Consider the following 20,851-nt stretch of genomic DNA (forward strand, 5'->3'; position numbering starts at 1 on the left):
TCAGTGACACATTTCAAAACCTCAGATTAGTTTACACTTAAAATGTTTCTTTACAATTGAAAGAGCTGGAACCTTTGTTTATACCTACATGATAGAATGGAGTACAGTCCATCTCTACTGAGCAATTCAGTAACAGTAGTGAGGAGCTATTCACCAGGTCGGCTCATTAGCCCATTATGGAAAGACTCATTCATAGAAGATATCTCTGTATTTATGCTACATGCAGGTGAAGAGATGGTAAACTGGACACCAAATCTGTCCACCATTCTCTCAAGGTTCAGCCTCAAAAATCAATAGCATATTATACATCAAATGTGAGAAGAGACATGGAATCACTGCATTTACAAACGTATGCATTTATATGTAGATATGCACATGAATCTTCACCAAAAAAAATACATCTCATTTCCCTTTCATTCAGAAGTGATAGGTGAAAACTAAACTCAAATGCTATGGAAAAAAATATTTGACAATGACTTCTTTCAAGACTTAGAAAGCATCACGCTTACAGAAAGATCCATGTAGAGCTAACATGAGAAAAAGATCATGGCTTGTCCTCCTTACAGCTACAGCCATGGTCACGTTCATTCTCACATTTACTACAGCTAGGCATGTTCTTTTAATTAAGAGAAATCTTTCAAACAGAAGATTGTGTTTGTAACCAGTTAGCTACTGCTGTGACAGTGTATATACAGATTTTGGCTCTCTCTGCAGGAATATATGTTTAATCTGAGGAAGCATGTTTTCTAGCTGGTTGCTTGCAGCCAAAGTCGTACTTTCCCATCACTAATCTTTCAAGCAATCACAGTTTCTGACTGTCTCCATAGTAACCCAGAAGAGGAACCAGCATTGTAGGAGGGCTCTCCACAGCCCAGATGATACAGCTGGTTCTGCCAAGTCATGGAGGTGTCCACAGAAAAAGCTCCAGTTGCCTGATAGCAGCTGGAGAAAAATCTCACCCACAGCATTAAAAATACGAGGGTCTAAATGCAAGTCCCAGGCATGTATTGCAGAAAACTCTACAGCCTGTGTGTGTGCCACTGCTCCCAGAGATGCGTAAGGTCCACACTCTTTTGGTAGCAATTTGTACTAGCAAGTTTTACAAAAGAGATATGACCTTCAATATCCTACAGTCATTTGAATAGTTTAAGGAGAAGCAGACTTTCTCTGCCTTTCTGACCACTTGAAGTGGTACAGGGAGAACAGGAGAGGAAAGGAAGAAATGTGGGAGATTCCAGTTGCTCTCACTGACTGCTGATGACTGATGGAATGTTATTCAGAGTCCATGGCTGAAGAATGCTGCAGGTTCATCCAACAATAGCACAAGGGGCAACAGGTACAAGCTGGAACGTAAGAGGTTCCAAAGAAACCTAAGAGAAAACTTCTTCACTGTGAGGGTGATGGAGCACTGGAATGGGCTGCCCAGATGGGTTGTAGAGTCTCCTTCTCTGGAGACAGTCAAATCCCACCTGGATGATTTCCTGTGTGACCTACTCTAGATGGTCCTCCTCTGGCAGGGAGGGGTTGGACTAGATGATCTTTCAAGGTCCCTTCCAACCCTTAAGATTCTGTGATAATCTATAGGTGATAACTTCCAAAGTTTTCAAGAAACGTGGGATGAAGTCCAAAGAGAGAACTCCACTCCTACCATTGAGCACAAGACCTGCTCCTGACACATTTTGGGGCATTTCCTAATGTCTTTACACATTTCATTTTAAACAAAAGACTTTAAAATAAAGACTTTGTGGTAGGAACTGTTGTTTAGCAATAAGCAATCTTCCCAATTACACTACAGCAGAGGATACCAAAAGAAGTAGGCATCCCACAAGAACCTGAGAAAAGACTATACTCACACTAGTTAGCTGGCAAACACTTAAAATAATCACTAGGTTTGTCTGGAACCTACTATTTAACCTTGTGTTGAAAAGATGAATCATGCCACACAATGCATTAAGTTTTCACTCTCTGTAATAAAAAGCATACATTTTAAACATCAGCAAATACAATGCTTCGACTGTCATATGCTACATTGTGCACGCAACTATCAGTAAAAGCTATTTCTATGACAACAGAAAGCAATAATTCTCACTTCTACGGGAAAGATTTGGTCAGAATTGAAGAAGAGATGAATATGGAAGCATGCATACTATGCAAGGACATCAACAAATTTGAACATAACTTACAGGAAAGTTCACTATATAAAAACTTAAAAGCAGAATCTCTTCAAGGGAAAAAAAAAAAGTTAGTATGCTTTCCTGAATTAATAATCACAAAAAACACTGTAACTGCGAGGTTGTTTCTTAAATAAAAATCCAGGAATACCACCGAGCCAAGAGGTTATAATAAACATAATAAAAATTTAAGCAAGCCTTCCTAGAGGAGAAAGTGGCTAGAGGAAGAATATGAGACATAATTAATTATGCAGGAGACAAGTAACCACGGTAAGACTTTAATTTATCATTTCTACATTCTTAAAGGCTGAAGTCTAATTTCAGAAGCATCATCTTCCGTGAATAGAGTACATTTACACAAATTATATGTACTGAACTAATTACTCTTATCATAACTGTAAACAAGAATAATGCAGAAAGAAATTGAAAAACAGAGAGGTAAAAAAAAAGAAGAAAAAGAAAAAGAAAGAGAAAAAAAAAATAAACCACTGTTTTTTGTCCAGACTTGAAACACATTCTTCCACCAGATTTGGTATTTGTCAGTTTATGATATAGTCCATATTTGGACAGTGGCTACGTGGTACAAACAGTGCTGACCAAAATCATAGCTAGGTGGACCTGCATCTGCAGGAGGGTTGGACTAGATGATCTCTAAAGGTCACTTCCAACCCCTACCATTCTATGGTTCTATGATTTACTGTGTACCAGTCAGCTCTGTACATGTATCAGTCAATATTACTGTATATACGTGCCCACGCGGAGACACAACTCTCTGTCGTGTTTTTCTCCTCAGTGGTAGCATGTCATGAGGGAATTGACATGACTACCCATCACAAATAAAGTATGCACAACTTATACGCTAAAAATCAAGAGAAGGTTCAAAGACTCTAGATACTTTCTGATGACTGCTTTATACATCTTCAACTAAATCAGCAAATAACCTCTAGACCCTTTAAAAGCATGCGCTATTAAGATGTCAGAAAAACTTAGCAATGAAAACATTTTCTCTTTGACTTTCCTAATTTTCTATTAGATAGGACTGTATAGGATTCCCCACTGGACTGCAGTACTCACATTACCTGGCAACAAGATGCTGCAAGAGGCACAGCCAACTGATAAGTTTCATATTGAGAAGAGTTTGCCATGCCAAGGTCCCAGGCAAACAAAGAAATGCTTAAAAAAGATGTCTTTAAATCTGTGATGAGCTTTTCCAAGACAGAAATGATTCCTTATATTGTGCACAGAAAATGTGCTTGCTTCATTCACTCTGAATTGGAGAGTACACATATCCTGCAAGAGCATGTGGTAGTGGTCTCTCCTTCATTTGTACAATATCTAGCATTTTTTTAAAGTAGGGTAATTTTAAGTTTGGAAATAGCTTGGAAAACAGAGTGCTTCCTGTGTTTCTCTTTTTTAATGATTATTATTGAATCAGGCTTTGTAGGGTTATTGTACTTCCCTGAAAAATGAAATTAGTATCTCTTTTCCTCAAGAGTCTTTGCCTGCCTCTGTCAGGGCAAGTCTTCATCAGGACCTCACTGCAGTGAGTGAAGCTAAAAGGGAGTACTTAATCCTTAAGATGCTTTGAAGCTCCTCTGACTCTGCCTAAGAGGACTAAACTGTTCTCCACACATTTTTCACTCCCATTTCAGGGCACCATGAGGTCCAGCTGCTCTGCAAGAGGAAGCCAGGAGCAGAGGGTGGCTGTGGGTCTGGCCAGGCCATGACCTCTTCAACCAGAGCCTGACCCACAGCACCCAGAGAGGGAGCAGGTACAGGAGAGAGACAGGGATGGAGACCCAGGCCAGCCCTGGGTCATGACTATCCAGGAGGGCCAGAGTGATGCAGTAGGCCCAAAAAGCCTATTGAAGGACTGAGAAGTTACACTGAAAAGGCATAATTACTGTTTCCCCTTCTTCATTTTCTACTTGAGCAAAGAAAATTGGAAAGCTACAGGAGAGGCCATGCAAAAATTGCAGACAGTCTTGAAGAAGAAAATACATTTCAGGAGCAAGTGCTGCCAAAACCGTTTAGCTGTTGGCAGCTGACAGCAAGCTGCAAATTTGAAATAGGCAGCAGTAGCTGGTGTTGATAGTGGTTCAAATTCCAAAACCCCAGTTTCTCCATGGATTACACAGATAATATGTTAAAAGGCATTATTCTCAAGTGCTCCAGGCCATACTGAAAGATGAATCTGCTACAGGGAAGCAATTTATCAGCAACATTTTAAGCATGGCTGCACTTGTAATACTTCAGCATATTCTGCAAGCTTGGCTTTTAAATGCCAGCATTTCTCTTTGGCATTCACAATAGACTTTTATCTTAACCAGGTCTAACGTTAATTGAATCTATGACAAATAAACGAAAGTTTGCACTTTTTTTGTAGTCTGTGAGGCAATTTCAAGAAATAAAGAAGTTAAGGTAGTGATCACAACTTAATGTTTTAACTTTATATCTGACCTGACTCTTAAAGATGTAATATAGAACACTTAGATGACAGCACATGAACAGAAGGATAGATCTTAGAAAGAACTGGATGATGTGACTATCTCTAGTGAAAGTTATTCTTCAAGCATTGCAGTGATATGACGTAGTCTCAAAGGTTTAGGGGGACATATATTGAAGATTCACCTTCAGACTAGCTGAATTTAAAGACAATACAAGAAAATGAAACACTATTAAAAGAAAAACATTGACCACTTCACAAATGAAGGAATGCTTTCCTACATAATGGTGATATGGGACTATTTTGATACAATTTACCTTAATGCAAGTGAGGTACTGTTAAGTCACAACAAAATTGTCCTTCTGACCTTGCGTAGTCTTGTACTCCTGCCACTCACTCCAGTTTTGGAAATTGAAAAGAGTAACTAGTGAACTATACCTAAAGATGAAGCTATTTTTCTCTTTTTTAAAACCATTTGTTCAAAAATTGTAGTTCCACATGTTTAATTCCAAGAATTTAGAGATAATATTATTCATAACTGCAACTTTTAGAGAAAAAAAGTAACTTTGTCACTTAAAACAAAATGTCTTCATTAGTTAGAGTTTTTCTTAAAAAAAGAAATTGATAGATGTACAAAAAAGCTCATGAAAAACTGTGACTGATTTATGTGCCTGGAGAGGCATTACAGAGAGGAAGTGAAGGCAAGCAGCAGGCCACTCCACTGCATAAAAAATTCAAACTCTCATCAGCTTGAACTTTGTTTTGAAAAAACACCTGATGGATCCCAACTATTGGAAGCTTGTTGGGACTTGTATTTTGTCCCTTGGTTACAATAAGATGAAACAATTCAAATTCAAGAACTCTCATATCTGGTAAATAATTTCTCATAAGAAATTTCAATATAACCAGGAAAACCTATATATGTGTATAGAGTATATATAGTAAAAATAGCTGTTCTCTGGGCACCCAACCAACTGAGCCAGAAGACAGGGAAGGGGGACAGAATGAGGCTCCCTTGTCCAAGGGGAAGTAGTATGCAACCTGCAGCTCCATCTTGACTAAAATTTGCCTTAAAGCTAGGGCATGAGGCACAGTGGTCAGTAGATAGAGAAGGAACAGCAGTAAAATTTTAAGATAAATATTTTTTAGGGCTAGATATAGCTGTCATACCTTGGAATAACACTAATAGGTTGATAAAAAAATGAAATTTTTTTGTCTAAAATGGAAGTCCTTCCATTATATTTATTTTCCTTATTATGTTGATTACAATGGAGGCACTTAAAAGTCCCTTTTGGGTTCTGGCTGAGCATAAGACACTGAGGTTATTCTTATAAATTTTGGTGTCTAAAAGTCTGGTCTAGGATAGTTACAGTCACTGTCAAGAGAGAGACCTCTTCAAATAATTTTCACCCTGCCTTCTCCCACATTGACTATACAAGAAAACTGGAGAAATAACTTTAAGAAAACAGAAAACCTGTTTCTCTAAATAATTTATAAGCCTCACACAAGCAATGTTGATATTACAGTGTACCGAAAAGTACTTTTTTTGCTGTGCTTTTTGTATGCTTTTACGATAAATCTGGTTTTCGTGCAGAAGACTTTTCACCAAAAAAGTTATTCAGTGTTGATTGGGAATACAAAGAACTACAAAGTCTTTCCAAACATGATTTCCTTATAACTTCTTAACAAGTAACTTCCAACACTAAGTAAATCCACATCACTGGTCATTGCATTCCACCTCAAGTTATATCAGAGACAAAAATTTTCAAAGCATTGAAAATCCCAGAGGAACAAATTGAAGAAACCAAACAGAATAAAAAAGGTAGCTGAAAATACCATAATATTTTCTCTTACATTTGGAGCATATTCAGTGAAACCATTCAAGAATAAATGCAGTTCTACCTCACAAAGATGATGCTCTTGCTGCGATAGCCCTTCACTAAGATTACTGTAACATGTAAACATATGCAGTTTACAAGTCTTAGGAAACTCATTCTAGTGTTGGGTTCTGCTTTGCTACCAGACATCCTTTTCTGCCTTGAAAGGTCTCATATATCTGTAAGTACCTCATGGCTACAATGTCAGAGAAGGACCTATGTAATTTATGTTAACAACCAGCGTGAAAACACAGATTTTTTTTATTCAATGCCAATAAGACATGAATTTGAAACACAAGATCTGAGTCCATAAGCACATTCAACTGAGATTCTCAAAGAAAAAAAGGGAAGAAAAAAAATTCTAAATAATGCCTTCCAAAATCTTGATAGCAACGATTCACATTTTCCCTCCCAGTCACACACATGCAGACTCTTTCAGCTGCTATGTTTCCTTTAGCCCTATACAGAGTGACACTTTGGCTACTCTATAGTGTCACAGAAGTGATCTCCTTCCATCTTGCTCCTGAAATAACATGTTCTCTATGAGAAATGCCATAATATTTGCTATACATGTTCTGAAAATCAGCACTGTCCCAACAGCAAATAAATTCTGGACATCGGTCATCAAAAAAAGATAGGATTCTGCTCAGGAGCTGTATAGACAATAAGTCTTCACGTAGACTTGAAAATTTCTGGCCATCCAGACATGAGGTTACATAAATAAAATCTCATTCTGTGTTCCCAAAGGAAAAGCGATGAGAAAAGTAAAAATGTCAGTGCTGCTGACTTTAAAAACAAACAAAAAAAAATCAGTATTATCTGCAGAAAAGGGGAAGCCCCATGCTGACATGGCTGCCCATCGCCATCAGCTTCTTTCTGTCTACTTCCCCCTTATTAAGGCAGAAAGCTCCAAGTTGCCATACAAAGAGACAGATAAAAAAATCCCATCAAGTCCTTACAAATGAACCCCATTAAAGAAGTAAAATAGATATGTCTGTTTCCAAAAGCAGAATTTAGGTGAAGAATCGCTGTCACTGTTCCCACTGTGGCAGAGATGCTCTGAAGCACAAACAATTTAGATAGTTAAAGACAAAAGAAAGTTTACATGTGTTTCGTTTTTTTCAAGAAGATATAGCATCTTGTAGTGGGTCTGGGATGGTAGTAATTTTCCACAGCAGCTCTTGCAGTGCTGTGCTTACTGTTGGTATCAATATTATGACTACTGCTCACATAGCATCAGGGCTGTCCCTCCAGCATTCCTTCCCACACCTTCACCAATAGCTGTGGGTGGGCACAATCTTGGGAGGGACCACAGCCAGAACAGCTGACCCAAGCTGACCAAGGAGATATTCCATACCATTTGACATCAGCTCAGTAATATAAACTGGGGGAGAGGGGCAGGAAGGGGAGGTAAGATTCATTTCCGGCCTTCCAAAAGCAACCACTACACGTACCAAAGCCCTGCTTCTCGGGAGGTGGCCGGACATCGCTGCTGATGGGAAGTAGAGAGTAACAGCTTTATCTGCTTTTGCTTCGCTTCTCGCACACGCTGCTTTGCTGCTTCTTTATTAAACTGCTTTCATCTCAGTCCACGAGACTCTCATCTTATTTTCTCCCCTTCCCTGGCTTGCTGAGGAGGTGGGTGATAGAGTGGTGTGGTAGGCACCTGGCATCCAGCCAGGGTCAAACTACCACACGTCTGAATAATCTATTAATTTTCAATCAAAAACACTTGTTAGCATTTCTCAAAGTGTAAAAAAACCTAGGCTTTTCATCAAAAAAGAAAAGAGCAAACCTTGCCCTTTGCTATGTGTTGGATCAGACAGTTATACAGCTATTTGATTATAAACTCAAACAGATCAAAAATGTTTAGTTCTCCTGAATCAACACCACCTCCAAATAAGAGAAACACACATCAGATTCCTGAACAAAAGCACAGAACTAACAAAACACAGCTCCTCTTATAGATCTTTTGAATAAAATTACTCCAGAGACTGTTGCCAAGATAAACAGCCACGGCACTAACAATTTTCTTTTTAATACAATCTGCACAGGCAGTTTGCAAAAAGAAATTATCCTGGATACTCCAGGCAGTGGAGCACTAAATAAAGTAACGAAAAAGTGAGGAAAAAGAAAAAAGGGAGACACTACAGTGCCCACAACCAGACACTGTTCTTAAAATTTAGTGTAAAGGTAGCTATTCTGCACTTCTAGAATCAACACAGAATAATGGTTGTTTCTCTACACAAAAATAGCAGCTTTAAAGCCCAAATAATGGAATCATATTTAGGTAATGGCACTTAGAAATAGGTTACGATTGCAAAGAAATGTTTTAAAAACAAGCAAACAAAAAAAAATGTTTATGAGATGCAGAAGTCCACAGCACATTGTCACAGAGAAAAAAAAATCTACTTGTACTATTTTAAGGTTACACAATGTAAAAGTTAATCAGAATAGTGGAAGAACTAAAGCTACAGGAATTATCTCCTTCAGAAGCATTAGGAAAAAGCATGGGCTGCAGAGAAAAAAGATAACATGACACGTGGTGGAGCTAAAAGAACAGAAAACAAAATAAAAGAACTTAAAACAAAAGCATATAGAGATATTTAATTTTTTTAAGGCCATAGATCTAGAAAGGAAGGATGGACTCCAACATTTGTTATTCGCTGCAAGAGTTATGGTTAGAAACTCAGCTCTGCACTGTTATTCCAGTACAAACTTCTTTTGGTCAATAACCAAACACTGAAACCTCAGTAGGACAAGGCATGCTTCTACTTGCGTCTTTCTTGTTAATGAAGACTAAATGAGATATAGACCATGATACCATGAAGACCTTGACCCTGAGGAGATACACCTGCAGCATGGGTATGACCCTGATGATTAACTCTGCATACAAAAACATAAATTCCATTACAGATAAGGAAGCTTGTGTTAATGCTTAATTTTTATGATCTCAAAAAATTATGTCTGTCACCTAAATGTTCCCAGATGCATGCAGCACTTAACAAGTATGAAGGGACAGAATTCTCTTTTCACCATCTTGTCTGGTTGAAATTCAAACATTTGTTGGCTTGACATATCAAGAAAATGAAATGATCAGTTTTACTCTAAATTGTAGATAAATTGGTACATTTGTTAACCACTTTTGATGTGGAGTTCTTGTGCGTTCTGCATCACAGACACCAGATTTCCAGGTGAAGGAAGACGTGACAAGGCCTAATGACATTAGTGGAGCTCTTTCAACTTTGTTGACAGACCTACAGGTTCAAAACTGTGATTAGCACAATATTCATACATTCCAATCCTTATGACAATCTGTCACTCTTTTCTGACAAGGATGGCCAGTCTTCTGTCAAAATAGGCCAGTTGGAATATTTCTGGCCCTATAATACTGTTCAACACTGTCGTACAATTATTAACAGATTTGTAATAGGTGCCTGCTGCCATTTTATTTGTGGTTAAAACAATAGTATTCTACTCACTGATGCTCAAAATTTCAACTTTGAAGTATCACTGCTCCTTAGAGTTCTGGCTTAGCTTATTTTTGGGCACAGACTAAAATATGTTAGGTAGATGCGAGCCAAAAACAAAGTGTAAAACACACAAATTCTATTAACAACGCTTCTCTGTACAGCCTTTGTTCTTGGCCTATGCTACAAAGCACAGGGCAGCGCAATGTACAGCACACAGGGTGGCTCAGCAAAGAAGCCATATGCTGACAATGGATGCAAGAAAAAAGTGTGTACATAATATTACAACATAGCCCTGCTGTTTTAGCTTGCACAATTAAAGACACATCAGAGAAAACAAAAGTACATTCCTTGTTAATCTCCATTCTGGGTTTTCTCTTCCTTTTATCTGACATTCACTAAATTCAGGTTCATTCTTTTCACTGTAAGAGGTTTAAATGATGAACCAGCTGTCAATAGACTCCTAAAGAGGATTTCAGCTCACGTGTCATTGGCGTGGCTGAGGAGGCAGAGTTGGTCCTATCACTCCTAGAAAGATTAGACACAAAAGAACATTTGAAGCTGCTTTTATTTTTTATGTTCTCAGCAGCAGAGAAATTAAATTACATAAGACCACACGAGTGGGTGGAAAAGTTGCTGCAAAATATTTACCTAACCTAGTCAAGGAAGTATTGTATTAATCCAGGATTAGACTGCTTACGATAAATTCATCAATAGTACAGCACTTCCTCCTCAAACAGTAAGTGCAATGACCTGGCAACCATAGCAGTTCAACATAAGTGCCAGCACGGCCTTCATACTCCAGCATTGCCAGAGCTTCACTTCAGGGAGAGAAGTCCCTACAGCAACCCTGCTCAAGGATACCAGGGAATGAACAGCAGATGGACTGTGTTTATTGTCCTAACTGACTAGCACAGAAAAGAGAGTAGCTCATAAAGTGTGAGCGAAACCTTCAGCCTTCCACAGCTGCTTCTGAATGATGCTAATTCTCAAACACTAACAAGTCAGTATCTTTTACTTCTGAAAAACATGAGTTGCTGTAACTGTCAATCTGGTTTCTATTTCACCCTGCCCAAAAGAAACCATAATAAAATGTGCAAAGGAAAAAACCCAAACCAAAGTGTATTAGTTCTGAACCTACCCAGTTCTGACAGACCCGCCTCCAGCTCACTGTGCCATCCTGAACTTAGCTCCAATCTGCTGTGGACAGAACTCTGTGTGGTTTCTGACTTCAGCTAATCCATTAGCACAATTATTGCAGGTTGCCCCTGCAGTCCCATTAGTACCTATCAAGCAGAGAATTGCTTGCTTGGTCACTATCTGTAAGCATTTTGGTGACTCATTTATCAGCTTTTGCTGTATTTCAGAGCGTAAATCGCTTGAGCTCCTTATGAATAGCAGGTTTTTAGAAAAGCCATACAATTTGCCAGACTACAGACTGTGACCCTATTTTTTTTTTTTTATTCACTGGCTAATTTCTTCCATCTGCATTAATCTGTTTTCCCATCAACTACATTCAATTTAACATGGACTTTAGTTCTTAAATGTATGACCACCACTATCCTGGAAATTCTTTCTGTGGCTGACAAATGATTCCCAGTGCTTCTAACACAAGACGAAAAACCACCCTGATGCTAATTAATTCTAATGGGAGAGACATTTAAAATGCTGGGCAGACTGAAACACGTCTCTATCACCAAGCAGAACTAAGCTCTAAAACATCTGCTAACAGTTGGCTAAGAAAAAAAAATTAAATGAAGTAAATGTTTCTTTCTGTACCTCTTGAAGGGTGGGATTGTTGTATTTTTTTAAGGGATCATGGCCTTTCATGTTTTTATCTTGTTAACATGTCTTATTTTTGTTTGGAAGATCAAGCTGTAAGTACTCACTAGTGCGAGGCACTCAGGGCTAAGCAAGCAATGCTGCTAACTCAGTTGCCTTGCTTCAAGCTTTGGGACTTACAGTTTCTTACTCTTTTGTTGACTCCAGCCATGGGTAGAGTTAGGATTTTTTGTCATAACTGAGGACTCGTTGCATCAGTGTCTGGCCCACAACCACAGCATTAAGTTGCTTTTATCTAATTCACTCCTTATCTCACTACACTCTGCTCTCACTCTGTATTTCATGTTATATTTCAGCTTTGCTCAGTGTCCCTCTGTAGCCACATGGAAGGGTTTCTATTCATCCTTCTCACATTTTATTGATATCTCTCCTTCCAGATACTTCTCCTTTTACACCAGTGTCTCAGAGTCCTCTCTCCTTCTTCCGTGCTTGGCAGCAGCTTTATAATAGCCTGGGCAGAGGCTAAGGCAATATTTTTAGCCAAATGCTTGGTATGAGCTAAGCTACCCAGGCTCTCACCTGACTACCCTGACTCCTAGGAAAGACAGTGGCCTAAAAACCCTTCCTTTCTTTTTCCTTCAGGCCCTTATATTTTCAACAAAATATTAGTCACTAGAAGAAGGAAGAGGAGGAGATTAAAAAACAATGCTATTAAGAATTTTACTTAGAATACCTGAGTGACAGTTGCTGCTTCAATTTATGTCTCGTTACTTACTTAGAGTGATAAATTAAAAGAAAAAGGAAAAAAAGGGGGGAAAAGTGCTTTAGAGTCTGGTGGGCCAAACACTTACTGGGTGATATGTCTTTACTATCCTTCAGAGCAGAGTGGAGATTGTACATTCACCTCCTACAGGACGCTACAGTAAGGAAGCCCCATTGGCACGCCTCTCCTTTTTTGATTGAAACATGAAACCAAGCTGCCCTTGTCCTAGGCACTTTCCTCCTATGCTCTGCAAAGTTCATGAGCTCCCATCCTATCTCAGGCTCACTGAGGTTCAAGCCTTAAAGCTAAATGATCCAAGCTTACAGTCAAACATCAGATTCCTTTCCATGACTCCCTTTCTCAACCTTTTTTCCCTACAGTTTCAGGTTTTCTCTTGCTCTATCCTTTAAATACAGATATCTGGGCATATAGATAATTTCTCTTGTTAATATGTAGACCATTTACCACCCAACAGCAGCGCCACAGTGGCTGCCTATCCACATGTCCACATGATGTAGTGATACATGTAAGTGATGTGGATTTCCAATGCTTTGTTTTCCTTCTCTCCGGTCAGTGTCAGAAAAGACTCAATTTTTCTTCCCCACATAAATCTTTTCCACACCTATATGGCAGAAAATTGGTGCAAAACTGAACTCTTATTTAATTAATACAGTTTGACCACATGCTAGTGCAAAGTTCTGATTCCCACAAACTGTTTAATATGCCAGAGCTGCCAGCTGCACATAGATTCATCAGCCAGGAACAAAGCACGCGGAAAGCTTTTCAAAGAAAAATCTTCACTGAGGAACACTGATGTGAATTCTTTGCCTCATGATACATGGATAGGTACTCCTCACAGCTATTTCAGCCTCATGCATGCCCTCCTGCTCTGTCCCTCTGACTGCCCCCATGCAGTGCATTTCTTTTCAAAGTCTAGCTATCTAGTTGGCTTAACCCTTCAACTTTATCATGTTAGAAAAGCCCATTGCTGACATTAAAAGCCTTCCAACATTTAAACAGAGGTTTACATGAGGAAACAGCTGTCCAGACTCAAAGAGGATTGAAGCTGGTATGTTGCTGGCATCTTTCCACAACTGGCCTAAGAGGTCTAACGAAGATGAACCCCACATAACCATATTAATAATCATTAGGAAGAGTGCAGCTGCTTGCAAAATTCAACAGTTTTATGTAATGTCACAGGGACTCAACTGAAACATTTGATCTTTGGAGGTTTGTACACTGCAAATTTTTCATTGAGTGCTGAATTCATTTTTTAGCCTGACAGTCGGAAAAGTGTGAAACAGTTAATTAGTACCCCCTAACTCTTACAATAGACCACTTAGAAACAAAAATTAACAGTGACAGATTTTTGTTTACTCAAATGTCCTGACAGAATCAAAAAGCATTTGAGCAGCTACACGGGAGTGCTATGGTTTTAGTCTGCTGTTGACAGAACAGAAATTGTAGTATATGACAGATCTGAGATATTGTGAATGATTATAAGAAATAAGCATTGTGATGATGAATAGTACACATCAATAGAGCAATTAAATAACACAAGGAATTTAAATAATGCAGGGAAATCTATCAGGAGTGAAGTCTGTTTCTGTATATTTCATTAACAGTAAAAAACAAGTTAAAATTAGTCTTTTGCTGAACACTCTTCTTGTATGCAAATGAAGCAAAACTATCCTTAAGTTACCCCATGCAATCAACTTTCTGTCTCCATTCTGTTACCTCTCCAGCATGCTTTTTCCAGGGAATGGGAAACAAAGAGTTAGAAGGGGGCAGCAGCAAAGTCCCAGAACTAATTTATTTGCTTATTGCATAATGTTGCCTTTCTGTTATACTTACTACCTTTTCAGCTAAAGGTTTGCTAGAGATGTTTATTGCTTCTTTTGAGTTTTTCGGGTTTTGAATGGTATTTTGTGAAGCATCAAGGGCAACAGCAGGGCGCTGTAATCTGAGCTAAGGACAGTCTCTGCAGTCCCATGCCCGTATACAGTTTGCTTAGGACAAGCTATGCTGAAGCCACATGTCTCCATGTTAACAACTAATGCTTCAGAGAGTATATTCAAGTAAACAAAATTAAATCAATTACCAAAGTTGTGAATTTAAAACTTCTTTAATATTATTTGTTTGCTGCAGTGTCATAGCATTTCAAGATCCTCACAGCAAATCAGAACTCAGAAACATTCACCACAGATAAGAAATGGAAAGAAAGCCAGAAGTGTCACCATTCAGGCAGCAAAATCAGCAGAAGCCACACAAGAATGGTAAAAGTGGCAGTTTGCTGTGAAGTCATTTATCTGTCCTGGACTCCTCTTTAATGTTTGTGTGAGTGACATGAAAAATCAAAATGGTTCCTACACAAACATGCAATTATGATGTGAAAATGACCACTTTCCCAGCTTGACTGTTGAACAGAAGATGATCCCATTTTATTCAGATAGGGAAAAAAAATTAGAAATTCGTTTTAGGACACACCAAAAAAATGTGTTTTGAATGTTTTTGGGGTTGGTTTTTATTCCCTCAGCCTTTTTCTCCTCTCTGAAGAAGCTTTTAAATTGTCACAGAAATTTTAATTATTTAGGCAGTAGCCATGTCTTCTTGACATCTAATTCTAAATCTCAAAAATATCTTTTAACAGCAGCAACACATCAACATAATTAAAAATCAAAATTGAGATTTATAATCCCCCACTGCTAAAGGCATAATTTCACTTTCATATTGACTTTCACAGTACAATAGTTTATCCTCTCCCAATTTCTCCAGCTAACAGGAAATACAATTGCAATTTTTCCATTGTATTGCTGCAAACAGAGAATTCAATAGCCATTTTTAACTCACTGACCTTCTCATTGCAAACCAATCTCCCTACTGATCCTGGGACCGTAGATTCGGGGCAAAGGAAGAGTTGAATTTGATTGATTGATTTTACTTTTTCTTACATAAGTGAGCGTTACATAAGTGAAACTGAGGGACGGGAGAAATGCTGAGAGAAATAGTTTTGCAATGAAACACAAATTCAAGCAGATTTCAAAAAAAGGGATTATTTTTTTTTATCCCAGAGATGAATCTTCTTAATGAGACACAAAGATTAAAGAAACTGGGGACTATTATACTAAATGACCAGAAAATTCCAGGGCCGACTTCATTTCAAAGGAACTTCAGTGGAGTAATGCTAAAGCTCGGTTTTATACTTCAGTTTCACAGTCTAATTCTCATGAAAAGTTCGGGACATAATGAATGCACAACTGCCAACCTTTTCCTTTTTTTATTTTTCTAAGAAGATAATGTTATTATCTGACCAAGTAAAGGAAGTACAACCAGCAGTTACATCAAAGAAAGAAAGACACCAAAAAGCAATATGAAATTAAGGCTACAGAGCCTAGTTTCTCTATTACTCTCCTCTTCTACCACCTTCCACCACTTTTATATTACAGTGAATAACCTTCTTTTTTCAGTAACATAGTTTTTAACAGCAACACAAAGTAATTGGCTACATAGAATCAAGAATTACCATTAATGCCATTTCTATAGATGGCCTTTGAGGCTCACTAACTCCTAAGCTGAAAACAGCTGACTTCACGCCCTTCCTGCAGATCACAAAGGAGGACTTCAGATTTGGTTGATGTACAACCATGCCATTAAGCATCTCCCATGGAAGCAGCACTGGTGATGATTAGACAAGGCAATCAAGAGGTGTTTCTTGCAGTCACATCCCGTACACATAGAGACATGATGGATGGAACTAGCCTGTGCTTTCTGAGATGTCAGGGCTGACCTGAAGAGCCAATGCTGTCACAGAGCACTGTGACATCTTCCTGAAAGTTAAGGGACTCAGAAAAGTGGCTTGGACCAATGTCTATCAGTGGCAAAAGACACTTTCATGTAACTGTAATAAAAAAGTGCTGAGAACATCTGAAGAGAAAGAGAGAAGTGCAAAACCCAAAATCAAAATCTAGGCTTCACAGCAATTTTGCAGTACTTTAAGTCCTGTATTTCTGATAGACCAAACTACCCCACAGTTCAGTGTGAGTGTACACCTAGGCCAGTTGCATTCCCAATCAGTATTCAGGTCCACTTCAGTGAGGCATACACCTGTATTTCCCACAGCAAGCAGGACTGAAGCAAGTATGTTACCCACGAAAAGGTGGAGAGGCTTATTTAAAGGGAAGGATGCTCTGGAAAGACAAAGTCATTGGAATGACCACAGTGGATGGTCCAGACTTCACCGTGCAATGCCCAGGGAGCCTAAGGAAATACAGTAAAAGCTGGAGGCTGAAGGTATGTGCACTTCATCAGTGCACAAAGTACAGGAGAAGGCATTTTGACAGGCAGGCATCCTGAGACAATACACACACTGACCACAAAATACCTGCAGCATTGTGCTGCAGTCCAGTGGGAATATTCAGTCCAGAATAGGTTGGACATCTACATCTCTGGGAAAAGATCCCCACTTAGCTCAAGAACATTTTCTTAAAGGTAATTTTAGCAACTGAGTTAAAACTCCTGTTGTGATAAATAGATTCTTTGGAAAGTCTTGTCTCAGTGTACATTTGAAAAATTTAGAGAACATGAGAGTCTTATCCCTGAAAGATAATTCACCAATTTAGGTTAAGTAGATGCATTAAAACTAACCACACAGACACGCCAATTTAGTGAACCTCTTTATGGAAGTAAAAAATAAAGGGTTTGGTCTCCACCTTTTTTAATCTTTAAGAGTTTTCTTTGCAAGCAAAAGAACAATTGACGTTAAAAGCTGATTCTCATTCTAATGAAACTAATCAAACAATTCATGAGTCTGCAAAGGTTTATCCATGGTTTTATCTGCATTCTGTTGAGTAGTCCCAAAGATTTAAGGCTAATTACTCATGCCAGAGGGGTCATGCAATCACTTCAGTATTTTAACTGCACCTAATGTACACTGGCTAAAACACATGCTAAGAAGGTCCAGATAAGATTCATCAAAAAATCAATATTGGAGGAGCAAGAGAGGTAAAGATCAACATGGAAAAATCCTTTTCTGAGCCTTAATATATTGCTGCATAGGATTAGATATATATTTGTCTGTAAGGGAGCATACAGGCAGCTCTTTAATTGTACATCTATTCCTAAATCAAGCAGTCACTACAGTTTACTTAACAGAAAATCAGTGTTATCAAAAGACTCAGAGCTACTCCCTGCATTTACAGGAAGGCGAGCTCCCCTGTGATTTAGCATTTTTTGTCTCTGACACCTGTGAATATGATTTCCAAATTGTGGTTCATGGGTTCACAGTAAGCTGCATGTCACTGGTACACAAATTCATATCACCCACTGGAAGATAACAGGAAGAAGTTTAGCCAGAGAGTGAGAGCTGATACCAGAATAGTTAACAGAGGAGTAAGTAGTGTTGGTAAACACACCTGTAGCAAGATATATACATGAATCTGCAAAATAAAAACCTTGTCTCCAGATGCACCAAGTCTTTCTCTTCTCCTGCCCTCCTCCCATCTTCAAAGATACAACATACTTAGCATGCTTTTTCAAAACAAGACATTAGTTCACCTCTGCCACGTGCTGAACTGAAGAACTTACAAGATTTGATTCTGTCTGTGAAAGTCTTAATCAATGGAACAAATCTTCAAATACTCAAAAAATATTTCTAAAAGATTTATAAGGCTTTTGTGGTCAAGGTGTCAATTTGATTATTTTTGAAACATTTGAAAAGCATCTTTATAATGAGATTTCCAACTCTCACTCTGACAGAAATACTTTCATTTGCCCATAAAGCCTTGACTTGTTCTGCTGGAGACCTATAGGACACACTTACACTGTAGGTGGAGGCTGCAGCAAAGCTCATCCAGATAGCTTAGCTCTCCTTTGCCCAGAACAGGGGACTTATCAAAAGGTCCCAAACCTCCTTTCCTCCCCATATAAACAGATTTCCTTCTAACTGAGATGCAGTGCCATAGGACAGACCTCACCCTTGCTCAGCAATACAGCATAGTGACCACCATGCCCAGAACTGTCTCAAGGACTGCAATTGCCATTTGACATAAACAGTTGTGGAGAAATACATGAAAAGGAGGGAAGGAGCAAACAGGAAATTCTGTTCTTGGTATTAAAGCTCTAGCTGACTACAGGTAAGACCCAAGATTTGATCTGCATTACAATCCTGATCTACTTTAATTACGTAAGAAAGAAATTGTACTTTTATGTTTAATTTTAATTAGTTTTTAAAAATGTGATTTAAACATTAAACTGCTTTGAAATCTACTCTGTTTTTCACTGATTTGTAGCAGTGCAACAAGAGTCTCCAGCATCAAGTTCTGGAAATTGTACTGGCACTCTACCCCACCACTGCAGTGTAAGTCATGTTGCAATGGCTTGCACCTCTAGCCAGCACTTCAAGGCCTGTGTTCTGCAGGAGTTCAGGATAAATGCAGCACTGCCCTCACTTTAGGCTCTGTCACGTCATCTTTACATATTCTCAGAACCACCTGAAAAGGCTCACAGTCCACACCCCAGCTGCCTTTCATAGGCTATGGTTGCTGCTGCTGTTGCTACAAAGTTGTTCCATCCTACTACCAAAGGGGTTTAACAAAGTGAACAGGTGAACAAGAAAATTTTTAAAAGCCGCCTGGAATATTTTGTTGTCTATACTATACTTCTAAACACTTACAAATAGAATTGCTGACATTGTATCTGTGGCAAAAGGAAAGACTGCCCCAAACCTGCACCTTTGCCATTACAGGAAAGGATACAGTAGGAACAAATGCTCCTTGTATACTTGATAAGTGGTGTGCCAAGGGTCACAGATGCATTATTAGTGCTGTTTTACTGTCTGCAGTCTTAACTGCAGTGATTCAGTTTATGTCTTTACAAAGCATCTTTCTGAAAGAGGTGAGGTGTGGGCCACGAAAAGTGCTTTATCTCTGTGTTTTGTGACATCAAGTAAGGAAGAAAAGCCACGTGTCTGATCTTGAAAATAGAAAAATTGGCCCATGGTTGCTAATAAAGCTGAGAGTGGTTCAGAAATCCGTCAATCTGTAAACCCTCTGCCCCACCCACCATGGCCATTAAGACTGCTTTGACATCCCCTTAAGCTTTCTGTCCTCCATGTGGGTAGGAGAAACAATATTCACTTAATAAACATACATATCTGCTTCGCAAGGAAGACAAAATTAATTTGGATTAGGAGGGAAACAAAACATTCTGCTTGTCCTCGTTCTTACCTTCCCTGCACTGGAACAGGAGTGAAATCCTTTCCCAGAGGAATGCAGACATCCTCCCCTACTGCTTCTTTTTCACACAGCATCTGTGGCTCTCCAAGACTCGCTACCATGCCATGATACTCTTTTAATAGCCGCAGCTCATCGCAACTTCTAGCCAGCGGTTTGGCTGCCACGTTTGCAGATAAACCGGTTTGATGCAAAGATGTCTCATCCAGCTCCAGCTCTTGTTGTCTAGAAATTGTACTGTCATCTTTGTTATCCAAGTACATCTGTCCCTGGGGGGTGTTCTCCTAAAGAAAGTGAAAACAATATATTAGGACTAAATTGAATGGACTCAATGTTTACTTCAGTACAAGCGTGTTAAAAATACCAAGCAGAAGATTTTTTTGTGCACCTCTGGATATTTCTCTTGTGGGTTTATTTCCACCAGGAATGGTTACAATATTTTTAACATCTTTGCAGCTTCAAAATTAACCGTTGTAAGAAGCACTGAAATACATAAAGAGATGGGACTTCTTTTTCCATGTCTGCCATGATTTTCTCCCTCATATTTCCCAGCAACTTGCATTGGTGTATCCTACAGAAGAAGACAAAATCATTTCCACATCAGAGGCCCAAGAGCAGAACATCTTCCCAAGTGCAGAACATCTTCCTGGCTCATAACAGCGCTGCTTCACCTCCACAACACAGCTTTCCCCCAGCAGCTGTCACGCCTGGTCAGGCCGAAGCTCTGCCACAGCTGATGGCCCCTCATTAAGCAGAGCAGATACTCGAGTTTTATGAAGACAACGTGCCATTTCAGCAGTTGCCAGAGGCATTTATGAAATATGAATCAAACCTTGATGAAAATTAGGTTCTGTTATATGATTATTAACAGTGATTATAATAAAACTCAGTGCATAACAGTCAAAAAGCTTTTATGCTCTCATCATTAAAATTCAGCCTGAAAAGTTATAAAAAACACTTCAGAATCCCACAAAGTGCACAAATCAGACACAAAGACTGGGTTAAAGATCAGCCTGTCTTAAACGCATGCTGTGGAGTCTAATCACGGGAATATTTCAGCTTAAAGTGCTGAAGCCACCGCAGAGGACAGCACGAGCTCAGGAAACGCGTCCC

General features: G+C 38.9%; 1 protein-coding gene across 1 annotated transcript in view; it reads right to left on the reverse strand.

Moving 5' to 3' along the window:
• OCA2 (OCA2 melanosomal transmembrane protein) overlaps positions 1 to 20,016 on the reverse strand; it is a 174,241-nt gene extending 154,225 nt beyond the window's left edge. Inside the window, exon 1 of the mRNA XM_061988504.1 lies at positions 19,733 to 20,016. Coding sequence (XP_061844488.1) covers positions 19,733 to 20,001 — 269 coding nt within the window. The 5' untranslated portion in view covers positions 20,002 to 20,016. The remainder of the gene's footprint in view (positions 1 to 19,732) is intronic.
• Between the last annotated feature and the right edge of the window lie 835 nt (positions 20,017 to 20,851).

The sequence above is a fragment of the Colius striatus genome, chromosome 1 (genome assembly GCF_028858725.1).
Source record: "Colius striatus isolate bColStr4 chromosome 1, bColStr4.1.hap1, whole genome shotgun sequence".
Lineage (NCBI taxonomy): Eukaryota > Metazoa > Chordata > Aves > Coliiformes > Coliidae > Colius > Colius striatus.